Source organism: Clupea harengus, chromosome 20, assembly GCF_900700415.2.
Source record: "Clupea harengus chromosome 20, Ch_v2.0.2, whole genome shotgun sequence".
NCBI classification, from domain to species: Eukaryota; Metazoa; Chordata; class Actinopteri; order Clupeiformes; family Clupeidae; genus Clupea; species Clupea harengus.
Genome location: NC_045171.1, coordinates 3648149 through 3671356, shown reverse-complemented (window position 1 = coordinate 3671356; position 23208 = coordinate 3648149). Strand labels below are relative to the sequence as shown.

Below are 23208 nucleotides of genomic sequence, written 5' to 3'. Positions count from 1 at the left end.
GAATGAGAATCTTTCTTTTCCATAAACCATAGACAGTTGGCAGAGAATAGCAGTGAGTGTCTTAACAGAAGCCCCAAGCTGGCTTCCTCTTAAACTAGGTGAACACTCCAGAATGGTGCAAGCACTGCCCAGTTTCCCCCCTCTCCTCTCTCTCTAGCTCTGCCTTCCCAAACCTCCCTTCCCTCTGCAGCGTTTCTGGGTGGTGAGCCAGTCCCTCACAACTGCAGTGCTCCTCACAGTCAAAAACAACAGGCATCCCCTACTTCTCCGTTCTCCTGCCCTCACTGATCAATAAAAATTAAAAAAAAGCCACTCGCAGCAAAGCACCACTCCATAGGACCAGCAGCATAGGATTATGAAGATTACAATTCTACCAGAAGCACACACACACCAATATTCAATCTTAAAAAAAAAAAAAAAAAAATAAAAAATAAAATCACAGACGTCACACATAGTCTGTGCCTATGAACTGACAACTTCATATTCCACAAAACAAATATGAACAAAAACCAGATAGATACAGAGATAATAAAGCAGAGAATGGATGTGTGTTACCCTTGGTCCAGTGCAGGAGAGACTAAGGCACTCCTTGCTGCTGGAGCAGCCCATGGCTCAGAGGCCTGTTTGGCTTTTCTCCCCAGGCTGTCTGCTGAGGGACACACAGCACAGCCCAGGTGCAGGAACCAGCACCTCTACCTCGGACTGCACGCCTCACATCCAAACCACTGCTGACAGACTGCCTATTGGTCCCCCGCCTCCTCCAACCACGGGCGGTTCAGTGGCACGCTGCTACCGTACTCCTCCTAATAGAGTGGAAGCTGGGGGGGAGGAGCCTGCTATGCACTGTGGGGGGAGGTTCAGTCTCTGCAATAGGACTGGGTCTCAGCAAAGCACAGTGGGCAAAGGTGAGGGGGAAATATATATTTAAATATTAAGTGTGTGACAGTAAAGCTGATCAAGTGGCTCTCAGTGAAATGGGACATGGTGGTGGAGAGAACAGCGATGACCTTCAGTGTCCCCGTGGGGGAAAAGAAAGGAGTGCCTCTCCACCTACATCAGTGGAAAATATGAACACATGCTTCCTAATTCAATATATTTTAGCTCTACCGTTGACTCTTTTAGAATCTCTGTTCTTTCATGTCCTTGTGGGGAATTAGGTTAAAACACACAGGAGTTAAATGCTACGCAATAACTTCCACTCAAGTCTTTTTAGCTTTCAACTCATTGCAGCAAAGTCTAAACAAAACACTGCATTGGAGAAAAAGGATGTAAGAGGAGGAATAGGATGTCTCCCACACCTCAAACCGCCCACACAAACACACAGGTCTTATGGCAAACAACAGAAGAGTGCCTCATGCACCAGGGTCATGTGCCAAACCTGCTGACAGCATTTCACAAACAAATGATGGCAATCGGCACAGAGCGCCCATCTGAACACCAGGCTCTGCTTCTGCTTGTAACCATATCAAGGCAACAGCTGGCACATTCTCACACAAACATGGCAAGGACCCACTCACTATTCCTGGGATAATGAATGTTGAACGGATTCCTCCACTGAACGCCGTGTTCACTAACGGACACGTGTCATGTCATCTCTAACAACCAGCTCCAGAGAGGTGTCTGTAAAACGTGACGTGTAGTGAGGATAGGGATGCGGTTTAAGGTTCACTTTGGGAAAAGTCAACTTCCCAATTTTTTACATTGTATTCTTTCTTGGTTGGTAGTTGTTCTTTTGAGGTAGCTTGGTTGTAATGGTTTAAAGTAATTCCTTCAGAATGTCTATTTCTCTGTGTACATCTTAGCAGGGAAGATCAACATCAAATAAAGCAAACAATATATATGACCACACACACACACACACACACACACACACACACACACACACACACACACACACACACATAAGTGTGTAGTCTTATATATAGGCATCTTTGGAGAGGCACCGGCATTGAAACTAATTTGGACCCCAAATGATTTATGGTTCTGATGTATTCTAATGGACATCAGCCAACAGAAGTAGGGGGAAGGGTGCAGGCTGTATCCACCACCATCCCCCACCCTAGGGGATGAGTGAAAACACAACGCATCTGAACATCACCAAGAGGTAGAGAAAGGGCATTTAAGATATTCAACCTCCTCTTCTCCATCAGCCCAGTAAAGCTAAAGCTTTATGTAAAGACTTTTTTATTTTTTTTGTACAGGGCCTTGGCTGCAACATTTACCAAATGGATCCTTTAAAAAGAGCAGTGCTAGCGAACGCTGCATAACTACATAGTTGGCAGTGAGCAAACAACATGCAATGGATGACCTAATATGCCCAAGGATAAGATAATGCTCAGTGAAATCCGGTCTTGTCTGTGTACACTCACGCATGTATGCCAGACCTCTGGAGTATATCACTGACCCAACACAGCCAGTGGCTCTCAGACATGTCAGATAAAACCACCCCTGCCCCCTCTCCGTCTCCAGCATATTTCCAGGGGCAGATAACAGTGTCCGGTGGGTCCTTAGGCAGAGCAAAGCAGAGCAGAGCAGATGTGACGTCCCCTGCACCACTCCGCTGGATGGGTGGGGCCAGGCACAGAGCCGGATCTCTACTGTTTATCACCTCTCTAGGGTTTGGCGTCCACACACACACACACACACACACACGCACACACGCACACACGCACACACGCACGACCAAATAAGGACACAACACACACATGGCCCTTGTGATATTAAACTAGTAACTACCTGGCGCTTTCCTTTGTATTTGGGTGAATCTCAGACTAAAAATGTTTGAATGTTTCTTGCAGGGGAGGTCATGGGTAAGACGTAACACTGCTGGGAGAATGAGCAGCTTGTTTATGGACCTCTCCTTATATCTATGATACTTGTTTATGGGCCTCTCCTTATATCTATGGTACTTGTTTATGGACCTCTCCATATATATATATATATATATGGTACTTGTTTAGGGACCGCTCCTTATATCTATGATACTTGTTTAGGGACCGCTCCTTATATCTATGATACTTGTTTAGGGACCGCTCCTTCTATCTATTGTACTTGTTTATGGACCTCTCCTTATATCTATGGTACTTACCTGCAGTCAGTAATGACAGAGGCAGAAAGCCTTAGTACTTCAATGGGGTGGTGCTTTAACAGACTTGGGTACTCAGGGTCTACTCAAGAGTGGGGTAAAAGCATGTCATGTCCTTTCTTACAATACTTGCCTTCCCCATGTTAGAAGGGAAAAGTCAGGATGATTAATGGATTATACATAATACATCTCTGGAAAATAATCCATGCCAAATATATTCAATGGCAAAACAGTGTGAAGGTGAAGTGTACCATTTTTAATCTAAATAAGAACACCTCTCTCGTTTAAATGGGGTGGGTGTGTGTGTGTGTGTGTGTGTGTGTGTGTGTGTGTGTGTGTGTGTGTGTGTTCTAAAAACCAAACCCTATTCTATTGCCAGCTTTGATACGAGCAAGGTGACCAAAATAACTTTAGGGGGTATCAAGTGTTCCCTGTCAGGACCAGCGATGGGCAGCTCCTTTAATACTGTCCCAGCCTGGAGCTCTAATGACACCTGTCACTGCATGTGGTCTTCATGCCACACCGATGGTTTTTAAAGACACTACAGGGTGGAGTAATGCACACATGTCCAAAAACACATGGCTTCATGTCGTTAGACAGCAAAGGCATCGGAAGACAACATAAGCCTCGGCTGCAGAGCCAACTCCCAAGCCACCTCCCAGGATCTAATCATTCAGCCATGGAGGAGCACCACCAAAGCAAACACTGGGAGTAAGCGAAGTGTCACTCAAAGACCTGGGGCAGATAACCATGTTCCACCCCCATGGGCAGCACTACCACCAATCCTAGCATGCTAGCATGTGAAGTCTGCCAATAGGACTTTGACATGTATTAGTCATTAAACAAAACTTGATATGCAGACATTTTAAGTAAACAACACATTTAACCACTGACACAGGATGTTTGGGTGTGGTGGGGGGGGCGGTTACCTCTGCTAAACAGTGCTGCAGGACGACAGAGACGGCCTCGAATCTGCGGTTGCTTTCAAGAACGACACTCTTCAGATCCTGGATGGTCTTTGTGTTTCTCTCACACTGTGCCTGATGACACTCCACACTGCATGCCTTCTTGACGGGGGCCGCTGCTTCCCGATGCCCATTCACCTGCTGCTGCTGCTGCAGGGTTCTGGCGTTGGGCTTCTGTTTGTTCTTGTCCACTGTAAGAGAGCATCTGTTTAGTGTCCCGATCACATTTAGCATTATTCCTTCTTGCCCGAATTCAGTTCCCCCTCCTACCAGTCCTACCGCCAAGCCTGGTGGTGCCTGGTTACAGTGAAGCTCAGGACAGAGAATATGATGGGGCTTCCAGTAAAGATGACACGAGCCACTGCCCACACAGTGCATTTAGGATGATTCACAACGCTGTTAGGAGCCATGTAGAAGCCTCCCTCGCACTAGAACTAAAACGGATCAGAGAATGAGATTACTCCCATCGCCAGATTGAATCTTGCTCTCTGTACGACTGCATCCCGACAGGGCACTGTTATTTTGGCACAGCAGTGTCAAAGCGGTTTTGATTTACATCAGCCTTATAAATGCAACACCAGGGCAAAATAATGGTGTGAATCCCACTAATGAGGAGCCACCCGGGAGAAGCCGAAAATAGCGCAAGTGAGGCACCAGGTCTGGGCTCCCCTGACAGCTATTGGCTGCCTAAATGCAGCACACAAGAAAATAGGCAGCCAGGGGAAAATAGACGTGTATTCCAGGGGAGTCTACATGTGTACTTGGGGCTTGATATTGAACTCTTTGGGATTGCCCCAGAGGGCAACTTGTTCCATCAGGGGTATTATATAATATTATGGTAAGGGCAGGCTTGGACATTGCCAAAATAGCAGACTTAAATGTGTGTGTGTGGGGAACTAAATCCCCCTCGGGGCTTGTGTTCTTACATGGCTCCTAGATGTCTTCATGCTGGTAACCATAACAATAACAAACAGAAACAGCACCATTGTGATACTAAAAGATAGATTTAGTAAAGTAGTCTGAGTAAAGGAAGTACATGGCAGAAAAATAACAATTCAATTCCACATGCAAATTTAAACTAAGAATTTGACAATCTAAAATGGGCAACTTTTGACAGTTCACACAATGTTATCCCTCAACCAAAGGAGGGACATTGACAGGAATGACAGCATTGTATGAGGACTCGTATTGACGTTAATGAAAACCCAGCAGTCTATCCTGACTTTACTAAGTATGGTGACTGTGTTTGGGTAACTGAGTATTTTGATCTAGCACACTTTCTATTGTTTCCTCTACACTGCTGCTTCAGGGCTACAAGTTGCCAAAGTAACAACTCGTGTTACTGTGTGTGTCTATGACCCTGCAGAAATAAATAATAAACATTCAAAAGGAGCAACAGATTTTCAGACAGAGGCCATCGCAATACATTTGTCAACATTGGGAAGCATCAGGTTTCAAGAGATACCCCAGAACCTCATCTACTGCTGGGAAGATGACACAAATGAAGTAGGCAGAAATATTACATTTCAGCCCTCATCTCAGGTTCATCTACTGTCAAAATCACTGCCATGAAATCTTTATAGCACTGAAGCATCACTGCCGTGCGTCAGCCCCAGCCAAAGAGCACAATAGCCTCACTGAAACAACATTCCAGCCCAATAAAACCTGCATTATTTCACAACTATGAGGGGTGAGGGGCTGACACTAAACTACAGAACCGCAGGACCACCGTGTCCTCAGGAAACACAGGGGAGAAGCAGAAAGGCATGATGGGAAATTAAAGATGTTGAAACAGCGATGCCAACAATCTGATGAATTCCCCCCGGCTCTAAAAGAGGACTAGGTAAGCATTGTGTGGGAAACATTACTGCACATTACTATACCAGGTTCACTGCACCATGCTTTTAGTTAAAACATCAGTATGTACCTCACCAAGTGTGTACCTCAGTTGTGAGAATCACTTTTATTCCCACGTAATAGAAGTAAAAGTAAACTTATGCCCCATGTTTGCCTACTAAGCAAGGATTGTCAAAATAAATAAGTGTTAATTCTTGTAAACTGCTGAGTACAATACTTTCCCACTAAAACCAACTGCAGTTCTTGTTTTGGATACTGCTGTGTACTTCAGTTTCAGTCATTTAAATGTGTGATCCTATTGGCAGTGGCCTCATAACAAAACCCTTTGAAAATTCACAGAGGGTTGAAAGCTAAGGAGTCCTGTTCACCACATTGCCCTCTAGTGGCCAAATCTCATGGTGACAGTCTTTTCTTAGACTGGAGTCCACCCACACAGTTGCTCTCTCCACTTTCTATCTCATAACACAAAGAAGTGGCTTTATCTGTCTTTTTGTATACAAGCTTTCATATTTCCATCCATTTCTATAAACACAGCACAGGAGTCTTCAAAAAGACTAACATATGACCCACTAGGCACAGTAAAGACAAGAATAAAAACCTGATAAATAGTTGCATGCCAAATGGAACAGACTATTTTTAAATGAATTGCAAATACTTATATAGCTTCCTGACACTTGAGTAGAAAAGTTGATACACTTATAAATTGATGGCAGTAAAGTAGTTGTTATTTGGGTCATCTACAGTAAGTTCAGGAAACTGGGAGCTCAGCGCCAAGTCAACTGCTCTAAAGTGGGAGCTGTAGGTCACCTTCTTCTCAAATCTAGTGACATTTTGAACTCCTTAAATATATCACCCCCACATCACTGTGTATTCACATTTTTTTTCTTCACACTCACATTTGTTATGGGAAAGGGTCTGTCACTTGCTTTGTTTGCGTTTACTGTGTTTTATCCACTGATTTTGAGTCATAGTTTGTGCTATGAAAATGAGCCTCTCACCCATAATGCTGTGTGGACTAGCTTTAATTGCACAGGTATGAAGCGAACTGACGGTCACTATTTGGGGCGGGGGAAACACTGGACGCAATTTCAATGAATCGACCACAACCGTGTATGCATAGCTACTACTAGTTGTGCTAAAAGACACAAATAGATATAGATGTCATTGACTGCGCTCATCCCATGTGTCTGGGTTTATGACCGATTAGGCTATATTTGTCTACGAGGAGAGGGCTGGGTGTTACTCAGTCAAGTCTGAATAATTCACCCTCATCTCTCACAGCTGAATAATTCAGAGTGAAGAGGCCAGAGTAGCAGGCAGCCCTCTCCCAGTTTCTCTCAACGGCCAGCTCCTTTATGACGCACATCGCCATAGCAACAAGGACTGGTTACCAGCAGCGTTGCAACCCTCACTTCAGCCTCCTCGTCCAGTATCAACCCTCATCTGTCCAGAGGCTTTTGATTTAAATTTGATATCTGAACCGTGTTACATCCTCACTCGTACAAAGAGATTTGAAAAGGCAGTAAATAGTCTGGTTCCAGTGATTGCACGTGAAAGCACATTTAGAGCTGGCTCTGTGAGAGCATCAAGTGCTGGATTGTAGCAAATCAAAAATATTTTTATTCAATCTAGGGATGTACACAACTTGAACAAGCTTGATTGTGATGGTCGTTCATTCAGTGTTAATGGTTAGATGTAAATAACTACAGGTCTCTGTTAACATTGCACTTATAGCTTGCTTACTTCTGATGAACATATAAAGGGCTCTCTGAACCTATACATTCATTCAAATAGGAAAACTCTAAAATGTTAAAATGACAAATTGTGTCCTTTATCTTTGTCACTCTGAGCTTTGGCAAAAATGAATGTGAACAGCCAATCCAATACATCCACTTTTGAACTGAATGCTGTGTCTGTTTAACTTCCAGCATAATTCAAACCACAGTTTCTTGATATTAACTACATTTTTTCTTCATGGTAATAAAATCACGCTAGTCATAAATAATGAATTTCGTAGTAGAAAGATTGTTACAGCTCCATCTTGTGGTTCATGTCATTTGTGTTTTTTTTTTTTTTTCATTCCAGTAAGGTGATACTGTGTTTTAAAATGTTAACATACCCACTTTGTCAATAATAAAAAATAAGTTAAATTGATAACAGCCTTTAATCTGGTTGAAAAATACTAACAAATGCACTGTGCGCCTAAATACTAATGCACGTATGCCTGAATATACCACAACAACAAATGATAGTGTGGTAACGAATTACTTGGTACAGCATCGCATTCCCAGTCCACTTACACCTGGCTTGTACACCCCACATGGGCAGTATGCAAAAGGCATATTGAGACCATAGAATAATAATAGCAATCTTTTTTTTTAGCATCTCCCTGATACAAGCTGAACAGAGAACCTAAATCAAAACTATTTTCATGAGCCTGGGATTCCAACGATCGAGCAATTGTTACATATGCTGTTCAACCACAGCTGGTAAATGAATCCTCTAGAATTCCTCTCAAATACAAGCTGCATATGAGTGAAAATATACTCGTCTGTCCCCGTAATATTACAGTCCTTTTTTGGCCATATTCTAAAAGCAGGAATGGAATGCCTCTTAAAACAAGTCTAAATTAAACATTTCCATGTGAATCTACCCGGTCAGAGGAATGTTCTCACACGCCTCTGGAGCCCCCCCCTCAATCCAGTACCTAACCCTCAAAATAACCCCTATCTCGTCTGAGAGCTAGGGTAGTTATCCAAAATAACCCCTATCTAGTCTGAGAGCTAGGGTAGTTATCCAAAATAATCCCTTTCTAGTCTGAGAGCTGGAGTAGTTCTCTGAAACTGTAAACCATATGTACACACTCCACCATACGCACAACCTTAAAATTAATTAATTAAAATTGACAAAACAAAACACCTTGCTTGATGTTGACATCTATTGAGTGTCATCCACCATCTGAACTCAGACTCGGTTCTATATTTGGACAGTGGCTTCTAGCATGTACACAAGCCGTAAATATGAGATGAACTCGTTTCTTCTGTCAGCCAAGAGACTGCCGGTCTATTAATAAACGCACAAACACAACCCAAGAGCTACACCTCAGGGAGGCCAACAACCACCGCACTGAAAGACCCAACCTGAAGACAAGCAAATGGCCACTGTGAGGGGCGGTTTGAACGGCAGACGGAGGGCGAACAGACCTGCACAGAAGACCAAAGTGTTCTTCTTGCATCCCGAGAGGAGCTGGAGGTTCCGGAGCAAACCTTTGGCCGTCAGTCTCACGTGGATGTTGGACAGCGAGAACTTGGCGGTGAACATCATCTCGAGTGCCCGCGCGAACACGAAGCTGCCGACTCTTTGCACGCAAAACAAAACCGCAAGCATCCAGTGAGCGCAAAGCAGCTCTGGGTCAGCAGGTCAACCACAGGTGGGAGTTCAGTCAGTGCATCATAATCTCACAGTCAGCAGGTGCACTCTATGTTCGTTCGACCTTATTTCAAGCTCTTCAGTCAACAAGACAGTGGCAGTGTTGCAATAAAAGGCGGGAAAAGAAGAGAATATATAGTCTTCCTCAGCTGGAGGAATTAGAAAAGCTCTCCACACAGACGTGGCAGTTAACGTCTCCTCTCCGCGAGACGCAGTAGTGCTCTCCCCTACCACACTGCTCCCTGTGGCAGCACAGCAGTGTTGAGGTCAGGGGGAGGGAGGAGGGGGAAAGTTGGACAAGAAGGTCCCCCCCGCCTACTGACAGATGTGCTGACGATTGAGACCTTAATCCAGTGGCTGAGGCGGAGCCTTTATCCCTTTGGTTCCCCATACAAAGCTGCAGCAGCATCCCAACACGACCACGTCCACTATGTAGTGTGCAGCAGCTGCATCCCAACACGACCACGTCCACTATGTAGTGTGCAGCAGCAGCAGCAGCATCCCAACACGACCACTTCCACTATGTAGTGTGCAGCAGCAGCATCCCAACACGACCACTTCCACTATGTAGTGTGCTGCTTTAGCGTACCAAGGGATGATGGAGGAGGAGGAGGAGGAGGAGGAGGAGGAGGGGGCAGTGGGAGGAGTGTGAAGAGCGGGTGTGTGGATTGTGTTGTGACAAATCTCTCGCTCACACTTTCGCTTCCTCCCTCTCTCCCTCCCTCTCTCTCATTCTCAGACACTTCTCTCTCTCACTCAGATTTACATAAAGAGTGGAGAAGAAGAATGGCGTGAGGCAGAGAATGACTGGCGGCGAGGCTGATGCTTCTCTACTGTACAACAGCCTGTGTGCTATAGTGGAGAATACAGATCCACACCAGAAGAACAAACACATTACCATGTCTCGTGTGGATTGCTTAAGATCGTAATTGTGATACAATTTTGGCAGTGAGGGAAACATGAGTGCCCTGTTATTTACTTTTCAGATGGTTTGATATCATGGACTCCAAAAACAGAATAGAATATTCATCCATTCATCTATTTATCTATTATAATGTATTATGCATTACAAACATTAATGAGCAGAGTGAGGTGATCAAAATACCCAGGCCTCGCATAGATCATGGCAAGATAGAAATAATGTCAATAGGCATTTCGAGACACCCACATGACGTAGCTATAGTCAGACATGCGATCGATCCACACCACTGCACGTCTCTACAATGATTGTCAAAGAATCTCAAGTAAAGATATACTTTCAACCGCTCTCTAAGTGCAAGTAGCCAACGAGAAACCTCTGACCACAACATGTACGAGAAACAGTTCCCTTAGCTGCAGGAGATCATTTGCGGTCAGCCGAGCCGCTACCAGAATTGTCCAGCGCCCCCACAGGCGGTCATCATCTTCCACAAGCCTTGCACTCGCACGGCCAGCCCCGGCCAGCCAACAGAGTGCCCCCCTCCTGGGACTCATAATTATGTTTGTGGCAGAATGATGTTTACAGGGAGCACATGTGGAAAGAATGCGGAGGAGGAGGAGGAGGAGGAGGAGGAAGAGGCGAGGCAGATGCCGGTGCCTGGGCATCTTGGGCTCGCATCCAAGTCCTATTCTGAAGAAACCAGCAAGAATGAAAAGACACATTATATCCAGAAGAAAGGATGCAGAGCCTGGGGGCATTTTTAGAGTTTGGGATTTGCAATGGCTGAAGAATCCGGCTGACCAATGGCCCAAATGTCAGCATTGTCAGCGATGTGTTATTAGAGAACAAAAACACACAGTAAGCACAGACAGTGCAACATCCCGCTGGGGGTGAAGCCATGCCCAATATAAAAGGACAAACAAAGCAACAGACGGCGTGTCGGCAGCACCCCGTAGGTCCAAATGAAAATTCATCTCTTACCAAGCATACATTACAATTAAAATGGAGTATGCATTTTTCAAACAAAGAATGCAATTGTAGCTCTGCAACAATGACAAGCTCTGTGTGACAAAAAAAAAAAACGTTTTTTTTTTTAACCATTTTATATTTAGTGACTAAACAGGGTGAGTGCTATAACACACATTTCTAAATCAAAGAAACATATACAGGATGCAAGGGAATAAAGGGAAGTATCCATTTTTTTTAATCATACACCGTTTAAAAGGCCAGAAGCATTGTTTATTCTTTTGACAACCTTTGGGAAGAGATCTGGCTGCAGTGGCTCTCTCCAGGACTACGGAGTTGGCATCTCAGAGCAGAACACATGGTGCCCAAAGCCTGCCACATGGCATTCTGAATCACTGAAGCTGCCGCAGACCAACAAACACTCCCAGAAATCATTTAGATTTAGAGGACTAGGTGAAGCAAACATGGACAGACATTTTGGACTTCTGGATGTGGAGCATATGAACTACACCAATGAATAACCATCCCCAATGATGACTGGTAGAGATTGGATGCATTTCCTTTGTGATTTTGCCCAATCCACTACCATGAATTTCATATTGGTGTTGTTTAAGATCAAAGACAAACATCCAATGGATGGATTAGGATTCAGGATTTACCATCATATCTGACAGATATTAAAAGTAAGACCTGGAGAATCACTTCCTTATGGCTTTTCCATACACGTTTACTTTAAAAAATAAATAAATACTTCCTTCCACCATACCTGGTTGAGCAGTGTTTGCACGAGCTGGCCGTGTCAGGGGGAGCTTTTTAAGAGAGCTGGGAACAGGCTTGATGGTGGCTGGATGTGATGAGGCTGAGCTCCTGCAAACTGCAGTTAGGGAGAACAGAGGCTGTCAGATACATACACTCAGAACAAGTCAGTGGGAGTCTGCATTTGGCTGACATATCTTTGTTAGGAGTCAGACAAAGACGCCTCAGTAGCCACACTAGAGGGTTCACTGTGTTCACAAACTATGGTATTTGAAGCACATGGTATTTAAAAGCAGAGATTCAAGCTAGTGGCAGCCACTTGTCGACTAGTTATATACAAAGAATAGAAGCCGTCTTTGAAGTATTAGTCTTCCATACAGTCATTAACATGTATGCACCCAGTCATCAAATCCCCACGTCCTTTATTTTGATGAGCAGCAGTGCAAGACACTGTGTGTCGTGTATGTGTATGTATGTATGTGTGTGTGTATGTGTGTGTGTGTGTGTGTGTGTGTGTGTGTGTGTGTGTGTGTGTGTGTGTGAGCGTTACGAAGGAGAGGAGGTAGCCTTGCCTGTTGTTGTGATGCTCTTAGCTGGTGTCTGAAGTCTGGGTCTGAGTCCTGAGGCTTTGGAGGAGGCAGCCCTTTCACCACTGCTACATGATTCTCCATAGCCTGCACAGAGGGAGACAAACATGCCCACAAAAGAACTGCATCAATAAATTGCTTTTTAACACTTATTTCCTTTAAGATATGCTGGATTACTGTTGGTGCCATGTAGAGACTGCCTTTTCTGAAGGGGACATCATATCTATGCCCGTATGAATGTAGATCATTTCAAACTGAAAGCCCCTCTCCATGGGAACAAACATGGCCTTTCTTCCCAGGCGCCTTTCATGCTGTTGCCATGTTACCAAGACAATAACGCAACACGCCGCTGAAAACGCAATATTGGACTGCTGTGCCGTTTCCAGAATTAAACAGGGGTTTCAATTCCAGCATACAACACACAGGGCTGAGGTTATTTCAAAACGGACGGACACCGTAGGGGATTCCAGGCGCGAGACAAACACAAATAATTCCAATGCCATGGACAGTCCTCACTTACTTCCCCATTGTTGTGTTTTAGGCTTTGCATGGAAGGCGGCTAACAAAGGGACGATACAGAAGCGATAGGATCCAATGAGCAGGCAAGTCAACAGAGTGAGGTCACAGTGTGGGGTCGCGCCGACACGCAGGTCCAGAGTGGTGTTGGAGGAAGCAGGGACAACAAGCTCAGTCGAGGTGCAGCTCCAGAGGCTTCTGTACGCAGACATGGTGTCCCAGGAGCGGGGTACCAAACAGCCAAGAAGGGTACAGGAGAACGGAAGCCTGTATTGCTTTGTTATGAGACCATTGACATGTTGCAGCCATGCAGCGCCTCCTTCCGTGTGTGTGTGTGTGTAGTGGGGTGGAACAGACCCTGCCTCCCAGACATCTGTGTGTGTGTGTGGACCAGGGATCCCCATACACACACACACAAAGACCAGCACGCTCCTCAGCCAATGGGAAGACGGAGGGAATGGAGATGCTCAAAGAAAAGGATTCTTTGTTGGGGAGGGGGGGGGGGGGGGGTTCCCCCTTTTTGTACAGTCGAATGCCAGACTCAGAGAAATCATCATCATGTACTCGGACCTGGTGCTCTTCAGACCGTGCCAACTCAGCAGCAAGGCCATTCCCACACTGATATAGATCACTGGCTTATTAGCTTTAGTCAAAACATCAATACATCATATGCATTACATTTCTAATACAGTGATTCCAAACAATATAAAAAAAAATAAAGTATGCTATGAAATGGTATGCTATAATACAGAATTTTTGTAGAATAAATGGTATGCTATAATACAGAATTTGGTAGAATAAATGGTATGCTATAATACAGAATTTGGTAGAATAAATGGTATGGTATAATACAGAATATGGTAGAAGAAATAATACTATAAATAACAATATAAATATGTCCTTTAGCATTTCTTAAATGTCAGCAGCAATGGTTTTAACCCCATAGATGAAATGGGTCACTTGGGGAAGGGAACACAACTGGATAGTGTATATAGGTCAGAGTGCGCTGGTGTGGCGCATCAACACCTGCCATCTTACCAAAGGCAGTGGTGGCTTTGTTTGGATTCACTATAAAACATTATTTCTGCCAACAATAGCCTAAAATCATTTTTTCAAAAAAAAGGTTTTCATGAAATTCTATTTTCCTGCAGTTGTTTGAGTATGTGTTTTGGGTAGAGGAGACATTCAAGCTGCAACTTAACTACAAAGATGAACTGTTTCAGACACAGTCACAGTCACAGTCACAGACACACACACACAGGCAGGACCACCAAGGGTCCCCAGAGTGCAGTGGTTATGAGTCACACTGTTTATGTGCACATGGAGACACACACACACACACACACACACACACAGACACACACACACACACACAAACACACAAACACACAAACACACAAACACAAACACATCCTGCTGGGCAACTGGCCAACTACTTCCATAAAGTGCAAGTAAAAAGCAATGCTCCAGTATTGCAAGATTAAACAGAGCTAATTAAACAATCATTATTTCCCAACCTGGTGTGCTACGGCCACTGGCTTGAGAGGATCTGGTAACACTCTTGATTGGTCCCGCGGGCTGCACAGGTATTCTGGAGGGGGTGACCGGGGGCAGGGCTCGCTTTGGGCTGTGCTTGGCCCCACTCAATGGATCCAGAGGCCGCGTTGATCCCAGACCAGCCGCCATGTTTAGAACATTTTTGGAATGACCTGTGAAAATAAAATGACATCAGAATTTTTTTTTCCCCTCTCAATCATTCTCTCTTAAATGATATATTTCACCATCCGTTAGATTATATACATTTAATTTATTTTTTCTGCAGTCAGTCACCCACTTTTGGCTGATTACTTGGTGTATTCCTAATATCCAGTGCAGTTATAGTTATAGTAGAGTATCTTGAATCCAGTGCAATTATAGTTATAGTAGAGTATTTTATTGTAATGATTGCTAGAGGCCAGTCTAATCTCAATCTCAGATCAGAGTCGCTTAATTTTTTCAGAACGAGTGACACTCCCGGAGTGATACTCCTGAGCACCTCTTCATGACAATGAACTGTAAACATCCTCCATGTTCTCCAAGGCTCCAGAGACCTTCTTGACCCCCTGACCCTGTCTGCTTTTTCAATCCCAGCTTTGGATGTGGCCTCAGAGGATCTGGCCTCCTCCCTACAACACCTGCTTCCTCCATAAAGCTCAACAAAACCTTGGTCTATAAATGGCCGATGTTGAACAGTTGATGTTGTTCAACAGTGGTTACATGCACAATAAACTACAGGTTCAGCACCACAACACAGTGATCATTAATCATCTTCTCTACAATCCTCATGTATGGCATTTTCTCTGATTTCCCTCCTATGGTAAAAGGTGGTACTGCGTGTATGGTTTTAAAATGTATAAAAGAAAAATTATAAAAACGGTAAATCGACAATTTGATTAATAAGATGTCCAAGTTTCTTAAATATTTGATGTGCCTGAAGAGTTCTCTTTAGGTAACCTTTTTCAAATATATTGATATATTGTGACATTAATAAGGTATTGATTTTCAGCTCCCTGTGTAGTTTGACTGAATAATTAGAAAAAGTCCAAGTTACAGGCTTTTACTGGAACCAATCACCATGTCAGAAACACAGAAGACAATTTAAAAAACATTTTCAAATAAATGAACCAAATTGAAGTGAACCAAAATCACCAGTAAGCACTTCTAATGGCGAGAGACTGAATCTCTCTTTTGTGAGTGACTTACTTGCAGCCTGGGTGTCTTTGTTGGGACTGAACCCCCGGGTGGCGCCCAGCCTCAGCCTGGCCATGTTGGGCGGTTGCCGTGGGCTGCTAGCCTGTGCTGGGGAGGCTGGGGCACCTCGCTCACGGCAGGGGGATGGCTGCACTCCAAACCTGGCCTTCCTCCCCTCGGAGGCTGCTGCTGCTGCTGCTGCTGCTGCTGCTCCAGTCGCTGGCACCACTGGCCTACTGCACACTGTCTGCAAGAGGAGCTGACCATCACTTACACAGTCCCATGTGAGAAAAGCACGTTCCCTTGTCCCGAGCTGCACCATGGTGTTCGCTATAGCAACTCAGGAGAGCTCTGGTGCATGAGAGGGCTTATGCTAGTGCAAAAGCCAGGCTGCTATTGTATCTACATTCCCCTGGGATTCCGGCAGGCCTGGCCACGGTTTTTTTCCCCTCCTTTTTTTCCCTTTCTTGCCGTCTATAAAACATGTGGCGCACATGGAGTGCATTTGTCAAAGAGATATATACATGCACAAGGTTACCCATAGTCCTTGTAAGAATTTTGTTCTCAAGGAAAATTGAATGACCAGTGCTTTTCCAAAATGTGTTTGTGCACTTAAAAACTATACTTGAAACAGAACATTTCAATTTCAGAATTAAAGTCCATCATAGATATACATAGTTAAAGCCGTAGTGGTACACTTTATGTTGTTGTACAGATATGTGTTTAATGATGAAATGTATTGCAAACCTATTACAGAACATAGAACAACCATCTGATTCACAATTAAAATAAATATAATTGGAAACAAAAACTACAGGAAAATGATCAGTAGTTATGGGCCACTGTGGAACACAATGGGAGGGTACACAGAAAACATTTTTAGTCCAATTCAATTATCTAAATGCATTCATTGAACAAATTCATGTCAACTTACTTTGGGGCTTATTTTTGGGAGCTCCTTTCGGGACTCTCTAGAAGTCTCTCTAGAACTCTCTTGAGATGATGCGGAGCCATTCCGATCTCCCTGTTTGAACTGCAACTGCCGTTTGAGGTTTGCCGAAACAGCCTTGGACTGAGTGACAGCCTTGTAGACCTTAGCTATAAAACTAGGAGGGACTGTTTTTCCCCTCTGGTGTTGGGTGTCAGGCTTTGATTTGGGCACGAGAGAACTGTCAGACCACAGACGAGGCCGAGCCTTGGGGAACATCAGCTTTGTGTGACTTGCAGGTGGCTTCTCTTGTTGGCCTGAAGGGGGCGCCTTTCCCTTACTTAGAGCAAACTTGTTAGACGACACAGAGGGACTAGAAACAGCGGATGATGTTGACACAGTAGGGGAGGGTTTACTCGGTGTGGGATGAGATGGCCTCTGAACCTGTTCCCCCATACGTTTAGAAGAACAAAGAGGGGAAGCTTTCACAACCGGCAGATTTGACGATTTTTGTGTGCTTGCCTGCCTTGACATGATCTTTGACCTGACAGAACTCAAATCAGGCTTTTTGACTTTGGGCGCAACTGCAGCGGCCTTTACCACACCCGTTGTTCTTGTGGTGCCAGATACAGGCTGTTGTTTTATACCATCAGCTTTCGAGCTTCCCTGGTCTCCCGGTTCTTCTGTGAAGGGTGATTCGTTGAGGGTTGGTAGGCAGAAGGTCTTGTTGCCTAAGGACTGCACTGGTGTGGAAGTTTGTACTTTGCTTGGGTCAACGTCCTCAGGGCCAGGCACCACAAAAGTCTTGTCCCCAGCAGTCATGAGCTGACCAGATCCCAGGGTATTACTGTGCAGCAACTTAACAACAGAGTTAGCACTCCTGCAAGGCTCCGGGGTGAAAGGCGACCCTCTGGCCTTTGCTACAACATTGAGTGCTGATTGCCCTGCGCATTCCTCCAAGAAATAGGTCTGGTTGTTGGGACTCAAGAGGTCGTCTCCAAGGCGCAGGTGCTTCACGTCCTCTTTTGGGGTGCCACCAGGGCCCCAGTAAGTGAGTGCGTCATGGGGCATGTCCAGGTCGGAGGGTGTGGCTGGGGAGCCTGCCGACTCCGCCAGGTAGGAGATGCTGAAGACCTGGTCTGAGTCCTGCAGGCAGAAGCTGTTGCTACGCAGGACCCGGTCCATGGAGCCGTCACTGTTGCAACGCAGGACCCGGTCGATGGAGCCGTCACTGGAGCTAAAGGAGGATGGCAGGGAGGAACTGTCCGGCGTGCCCAGCCTGGCAGAGGACAGGAGCGGACTTGAGTCCCTGCTACTGCCATCAACACTGCCGTGCTGTATGTACGAGCCATTTTGGAGGTCGGTAATATCCATTGTCACGTTCAGGGGTTGGATGGTGGTGTTTCTGTTGACTTTAAAAAGGGTTGGAGACACTGTAGGGGGGCTTGAAGAGCATGTGGGATCACCCTCCCCTGAATTGCCATCGCTGAGACACTCAAACATCTCTACGTCAGGTGGACTTTCCACACTCCTACTGCTTAGGCTGCTGGTGCTCCTGGCACAGTCTGGAGAGGGGTTAACGGGACTCGGCAAGTCATTGCCATTCTGTTCATCGGTCAGCAGAGGGAAACACTTGGTCTTGCATTGGACGTGCACCATTTCGGTGTTTGCGCACATTTTTACCGCAGAGTCCATTTTGCAGTTTTAGTTCCTGCTGTTGTTTATATAGGCTCTTGAATAGGCCTCAGGAAGAAGTACTTGCTCCAACAGTAACTGTTCTCTGCAGAATATAAGCAGCTTGCGTCAGTTAATTAGGGATCATCACCTCTTTCAAAAACGTTAATTACACACCTTTAAACAGAGAAAAACACAGAAGAGACCGAAATTGAATGATGAACTGAATAGTACAGACAAAATACTTTCCAAGTATTCTAAACTGACTGTTGTATTTTACTGTTAACTGTAAAGAAATGCCTCTTAAACCACAAAAAGATGGGAAAAGGCATCACTGAAATCACACTTATTCCAACAATTATTCCACTGACAACAGTTCAAGATATCGGTTTGTGAAGTGAGAACATACACACTGCCTATTGAGGTAACCGTCTCATTTACTCAACGGACGTCACAGGTTTACCATGTCTTGTTGAATTCTTAATGCCCTCAGGTACGGATTCATTAAAAATGAATGGGTCGAAGGGAACAGCACAACACAGGATAAAAACACTAATGGAAAAGAGGCAGTGCAAGCCACATACTGTCCGGTTCTCCAACTAAATTAAATTGCATTCCGTTCCATTCTCCCACCATTGGTTAGACATGGTTTGGCAAGAAGAGATCACAAAAATGTGATTATTCTTTAAAAAAAAAAAAAATCCAGGCATAGTGAATCTATCCAACAGTCAGTGAATATGCTGGCTAAATTAACGCATTCCTAAAGCTACTCCTTTCCAAGTCCATTGAAAAACGGGGAACTAATGGCTGAAATGTACAGTGTGGACTGGACACATGACCAGTCAGTGTCATAATTAGGGGCCAAGTTGGGAAAGCCAATGAGCACGCTCTAATACTTTGTACAAAGCTCCCACATGCTTAAGCCAACAGAATTAAATACAATGGCTTGTTTGGCTAGTTGTCCGACTGGTACAGGTCTGCTAATATAAACCAGGCTTCAGGCTAACTGTGTAAGTTTAACAAAGTCTGAAAAGATACGTGTGTAACTTAACCTGGACGATCCATTACAGGTGGATATACACCAACATATGCATGATCCATTACAGATCATTGAAAAGCAGCATTTACTGTCGTCAGAGTTATAATTACATCACCCGTTACACCTAAAAAGATATTAAATACCACAGTATTAGGACTAGATGCAGTCCACCAGACAACAGCATTACTGCATGGAAGAGGTCACAATGTTGCTCCTTGTGGATGACAAACCGTTTCTTAAAGCGGTCACCTCATGACTAGTAATGTTGGCAAGGGCATGTAAGATAGTATGTGCACTAGACATTAGCACAGGGAATACTATGGAAATGACAGCGTCAGAAGGACTTTAAAACCCTTTAAGATAATCAGCAAGACACAAACTGTCCTAGTGCTTGGCTGGAGCGTCACCCATAAACAGGCTACAGTACCACGTGGTGTGTTCTTCAGTGAACAATGACTCAAATGGCCTACAATCCTGCTGAGTAACACTACAGTCCAGAGTCATCATTAAGTATCAAAAACCAACAAAACATGGTTCATATTGACATGCTGTACTGCCACAATGCCACTGCATGACCCAGGAGCTGTGTGCACCCCACTGCATGACCCAGGAGCTGTGTCCAGCCCACTGCATGACCCAGGAGCTGTGTCCAGCCCACTGCATGACCCAGGAGCTGTGTCCACCCCACTGCATGACCCAGGAGCTGTGTCCACACCCCACTGCATGACCCAGGAGCTGTGTCCACACCCCACTGCATGACCCAGGAGCTGTCCACACCCCACTGCATGACCCAGGAGCTGTCTACACCCCACTGCATGACCCAGGAGCTGTCTTCGCCTCACTGCATGACCCAGGAGCTGTCTACACCCCACTGCATGACCCAGGAGCTGTCTACACCGCACTGCAGGCTCTGCAGACTGACAGGGAGAGAAATACGAACCCATCGTGTGGACACAGAGGAAAATAATTGAAACAGTGAGCGGTTCGGGTGACAATTAAGTCCCAGCTGTGGCGTCTCATGGATGATTCAGCGTCATGAGGACCAATGGACACGCATGGGCTTGTTCAGAAGCAGGAAACATTCTCTTGGGTGTGTCATGGCACTTGACAAATAAATCTGTCACACCGTGTGGATGTGCCCTGATCTAATCTGGCAGGCTAGCATATGTGTATACTCCAATTTCACTTCAACATTATATATATATATATATATATATATATATATATATATATATATATATATATGAATGCACTATTCATGCGGTTCTGAAAGGACAGTAGCAACACCATCCGCGGGAACAGATGAATGTAATGGGTCTAAATTTGTCTGGCATGCACCTTGTGCTCCTGAGACTCTCCACACACAACCTCGAACTACTGCGCTGGCATTCGTGCTGTAGGGGTTAACCAATAATGATTCAACTACGAACTACCTAAAGGTGTGATGGAGATCATTTCCAAGCACTGTTAATGACTTAAGAATATATGAATCAAGTGCCTTGTATTAATATATTCCTTGTATGAATCATGTGCTTATGAAAGCAGGGACATGGCTTTTATGTGTGTGTGTGTGTGTGTGTGTGTAACTTAGATTATTAGGTGCCACTTAGTCTGCATATGTACAAGAGCATGTTTAGACCAGAGGTGATAAGAAGGGTCGAACTGTGCTTCTTCCAATCTTGTGCAAAACTTCCATCCTTGCCTTGGACGTCAGAAATCGACCACGTGGTTTTCCCTGCTGAACGCTAAACTTCTGTCTATATAAACCTTGTGCGATGTGTTTAATATTGCTTCACTTTCAGCCTTGTGCTGGGAGTGAGCCTGATTGCAATTGTTGTTGTTTGTCTAATAAATGTATATATATGCAGCTCCGGAGTCCTGAGGTAACTAGGGTGAATTTTCACCTAACAAGGTGTAGTTCTTGATTCTAGAGAAAGGTTGTTGATATTTCAGGTCAATAGCCAATCAAACGACACTCATCCCTTCCTTGCTCTTGAAGTACGGAATGAATCCACTGGTATAGTGTATGGCTTTGTCGGAGCCACATTGATCATTTCCCATTTATAATATGGCCCAGACTGTACACTAACACCAGAGTTTTTTGGAGCGCACATAATGGACAGAGAGCTAGAGGAACATGAGGAGGATGTCACTGAATTCTATGAAAAATGTGATGGATTATAAGGACTGCACATTAAAGGGCTCAAATCCTATACCAGCATTCCTTCTCATCAAACTGTGTTCCCATAAATAAATATAACCATTATATAACCATTATCTTAAGGAAATTTGTGTTCCCTTGTACAGCCAGGTACACTGAAAAATTCAGTTAAAAGTGTCCTAATCTAATCCTTAGTGTTCACACTCACATGCAATTGTTGTCCTTTGCTGCACTGTACCGTTATTTTATTTTAAAGTTTACAGATGAACGATAATAACGCGAAACCGTGGACCCCTTTTCAACTGTGCAAGGCTAAACACCCAGCGGAAATGTACAAGTGAACTGCTATTTTCATCAATATGTACTATTGCCTATGCGTAAGGCAATGTGATGGAGAACATACACACATTTTTATAAACCCAGAATCCATTTTGCATGAGGCTGTGGCTGTGTACGGCATAGTAAATTCATTCAGAAGTTGGGAGTTCAGTAACTGCGTTTAGTTTAGTTTCACTGTATCATTTCATGATTTTTTAATCACAGAGATCCTATGATCACGACCCAATACACTTCTAATTCAATTTATAATCTGGTTCCTTGCCTTCTTACAGACTATTCATGCAAATGCCAGACTGTAAAAAGTTATCTTCAAATATGCTTTGACCTTATCATTTAATCTTCTTCTGAAAGGTTGCGTTTCCACTCCATACTTTTCAAATCACTTAGATCACCTTTCAAAGTCTCTCAAGCCCGGAAAAAAATCGAAAATGCCTCACACAGACCAACATTTGTCTCGGGCATTTATTGTGGACTTATCTAGAAAGGCTCAGTAACAATCCATCTCTCAGAGTCCTGACGGAATGAAAGGTTTCCTTGGGAACAGACTGTGCTTAGTCATGTCAGCCAGAATGCTCAAGCCAGTGCTGGGCAGCGCAGAAACAAGAGCTTGCCTGTTCAACAGCATTTGAAAAGCTACTAGAAATACCTATACAGTACAGAACTAATATAACTACATTACATTCCTAACATCTTGCTTTCTATGGAGTTAAATCTGCCATCTCAGATGCTGTGCTGAATTAGCATATCTGTTTACATGACAATATTTATAGGTGGCCAAAACTGTCTGTCTGTTTTCAGATAAGAGACAAGAGATATTTTTAGAGAAGTCAAAACAGTCAGGAGTCTCATGTTTTCAGCATCAATCTCAGCCACCTATAAAGGGGTCTTGACTTCAGAATAAAATTCCAATTAAAAGTTTCAAAATTCCAATGAAAAAAAAAAGAAGAAACATTTACATCACAGAAAGAGCAATCACATATGTCGTGACAAGATTTCAACTATACGACACACAAAACTTAAGCAGACAGGCACTATAAATCAACTCGCCTTACATGTCCCATCTATAACTTGTTCAGCCATTCACATACATACCAGTCCAACAGGATACTCCAGGACTGCCATGGATCACTTGGCTCTCCCTTTCATCCATCAGGATTTGCTCTTGCAGCTCCAATCCCATTAGCGCTGTGTAAAGCACTACAGCAGACTCAACATGTCCCGTGTATGTCTACGCAGAGTATTCCTCAGACTTAACGC

The 23208-nt window shown here is 44.3% G+C and overlaps 2 protein-coding genes across 5 annotated transcripts in view; both read right to left on the bottom strand.

The window, feature by feature from the left end:
• mtus1a (microtubule associated tumor suppressor 1a) overlaps window positions 1-16774 on the bottom strand; it is a 23452-nt gene extending 6678 nt beyond the window's left edge. The window contains exons 1-6 of one of the 4 annotated variants that reach the window (XM_031586877.1): window positions 16745-16774; window positions 15823-16057; window positions 14598-14789; window positions 12550-12651; window positions 11988-12095; window positions 4015-4241 (exon numbers count right to left, since the gene is read on the bottom strand). In XM_031586877.1, the coding sequence (XP_031442737.1) occupies window positions 4015-4241; window positions 11988-12095; window positions 12550-12651; window positions 14598-14789; window positions 15823-15886 (693 nt within the window). In that variant the 5' untranslated portion in view covers window positions 15887-16057; window positions 16745-16774. Of the gene's footprint in view, window positions 1-555; window positions 796-4014; window positions 4242-9110; window positions 9779-11987; window positions 12096-12549; window positions 12652-13084; window positions 13308-14597; window positions 14790-15822; window positions 16058-16744 lie in introns of those variants that run through there. The other 3 variants (XM_031586878.1, XM_031586879.2, XM_031586880.2) reach the window with 3 other exon arrangements.
• Window positions 16736-23208, bottom strand: LOC116217992. The gene is made up of 2 exons (XM_031558025.2): window positions 23044-23208; window positions 16736-18589 (listed from the first exon to the last, which is right to left on the bottom strand). The coding sequence occupies exon 2, from the start codon at window positions 18431-18433 to the stop codon at window positions 16736-16738; it is 1698 nt and encodes a 565-aa protein (XP_031413885.1). The 5' UTR covers window positions 18434-18589; window positions 23044-23208.

Excerpts from the sequence above, each read along its gene's own strand:
- LOC116217992 (XM_031558025.2), bottom strand. The coding sequence starts at position 18,433 with ATGGACTCTGCGGTAAAAATGTGCGCAAACACCGAAATGGTGCACGTC.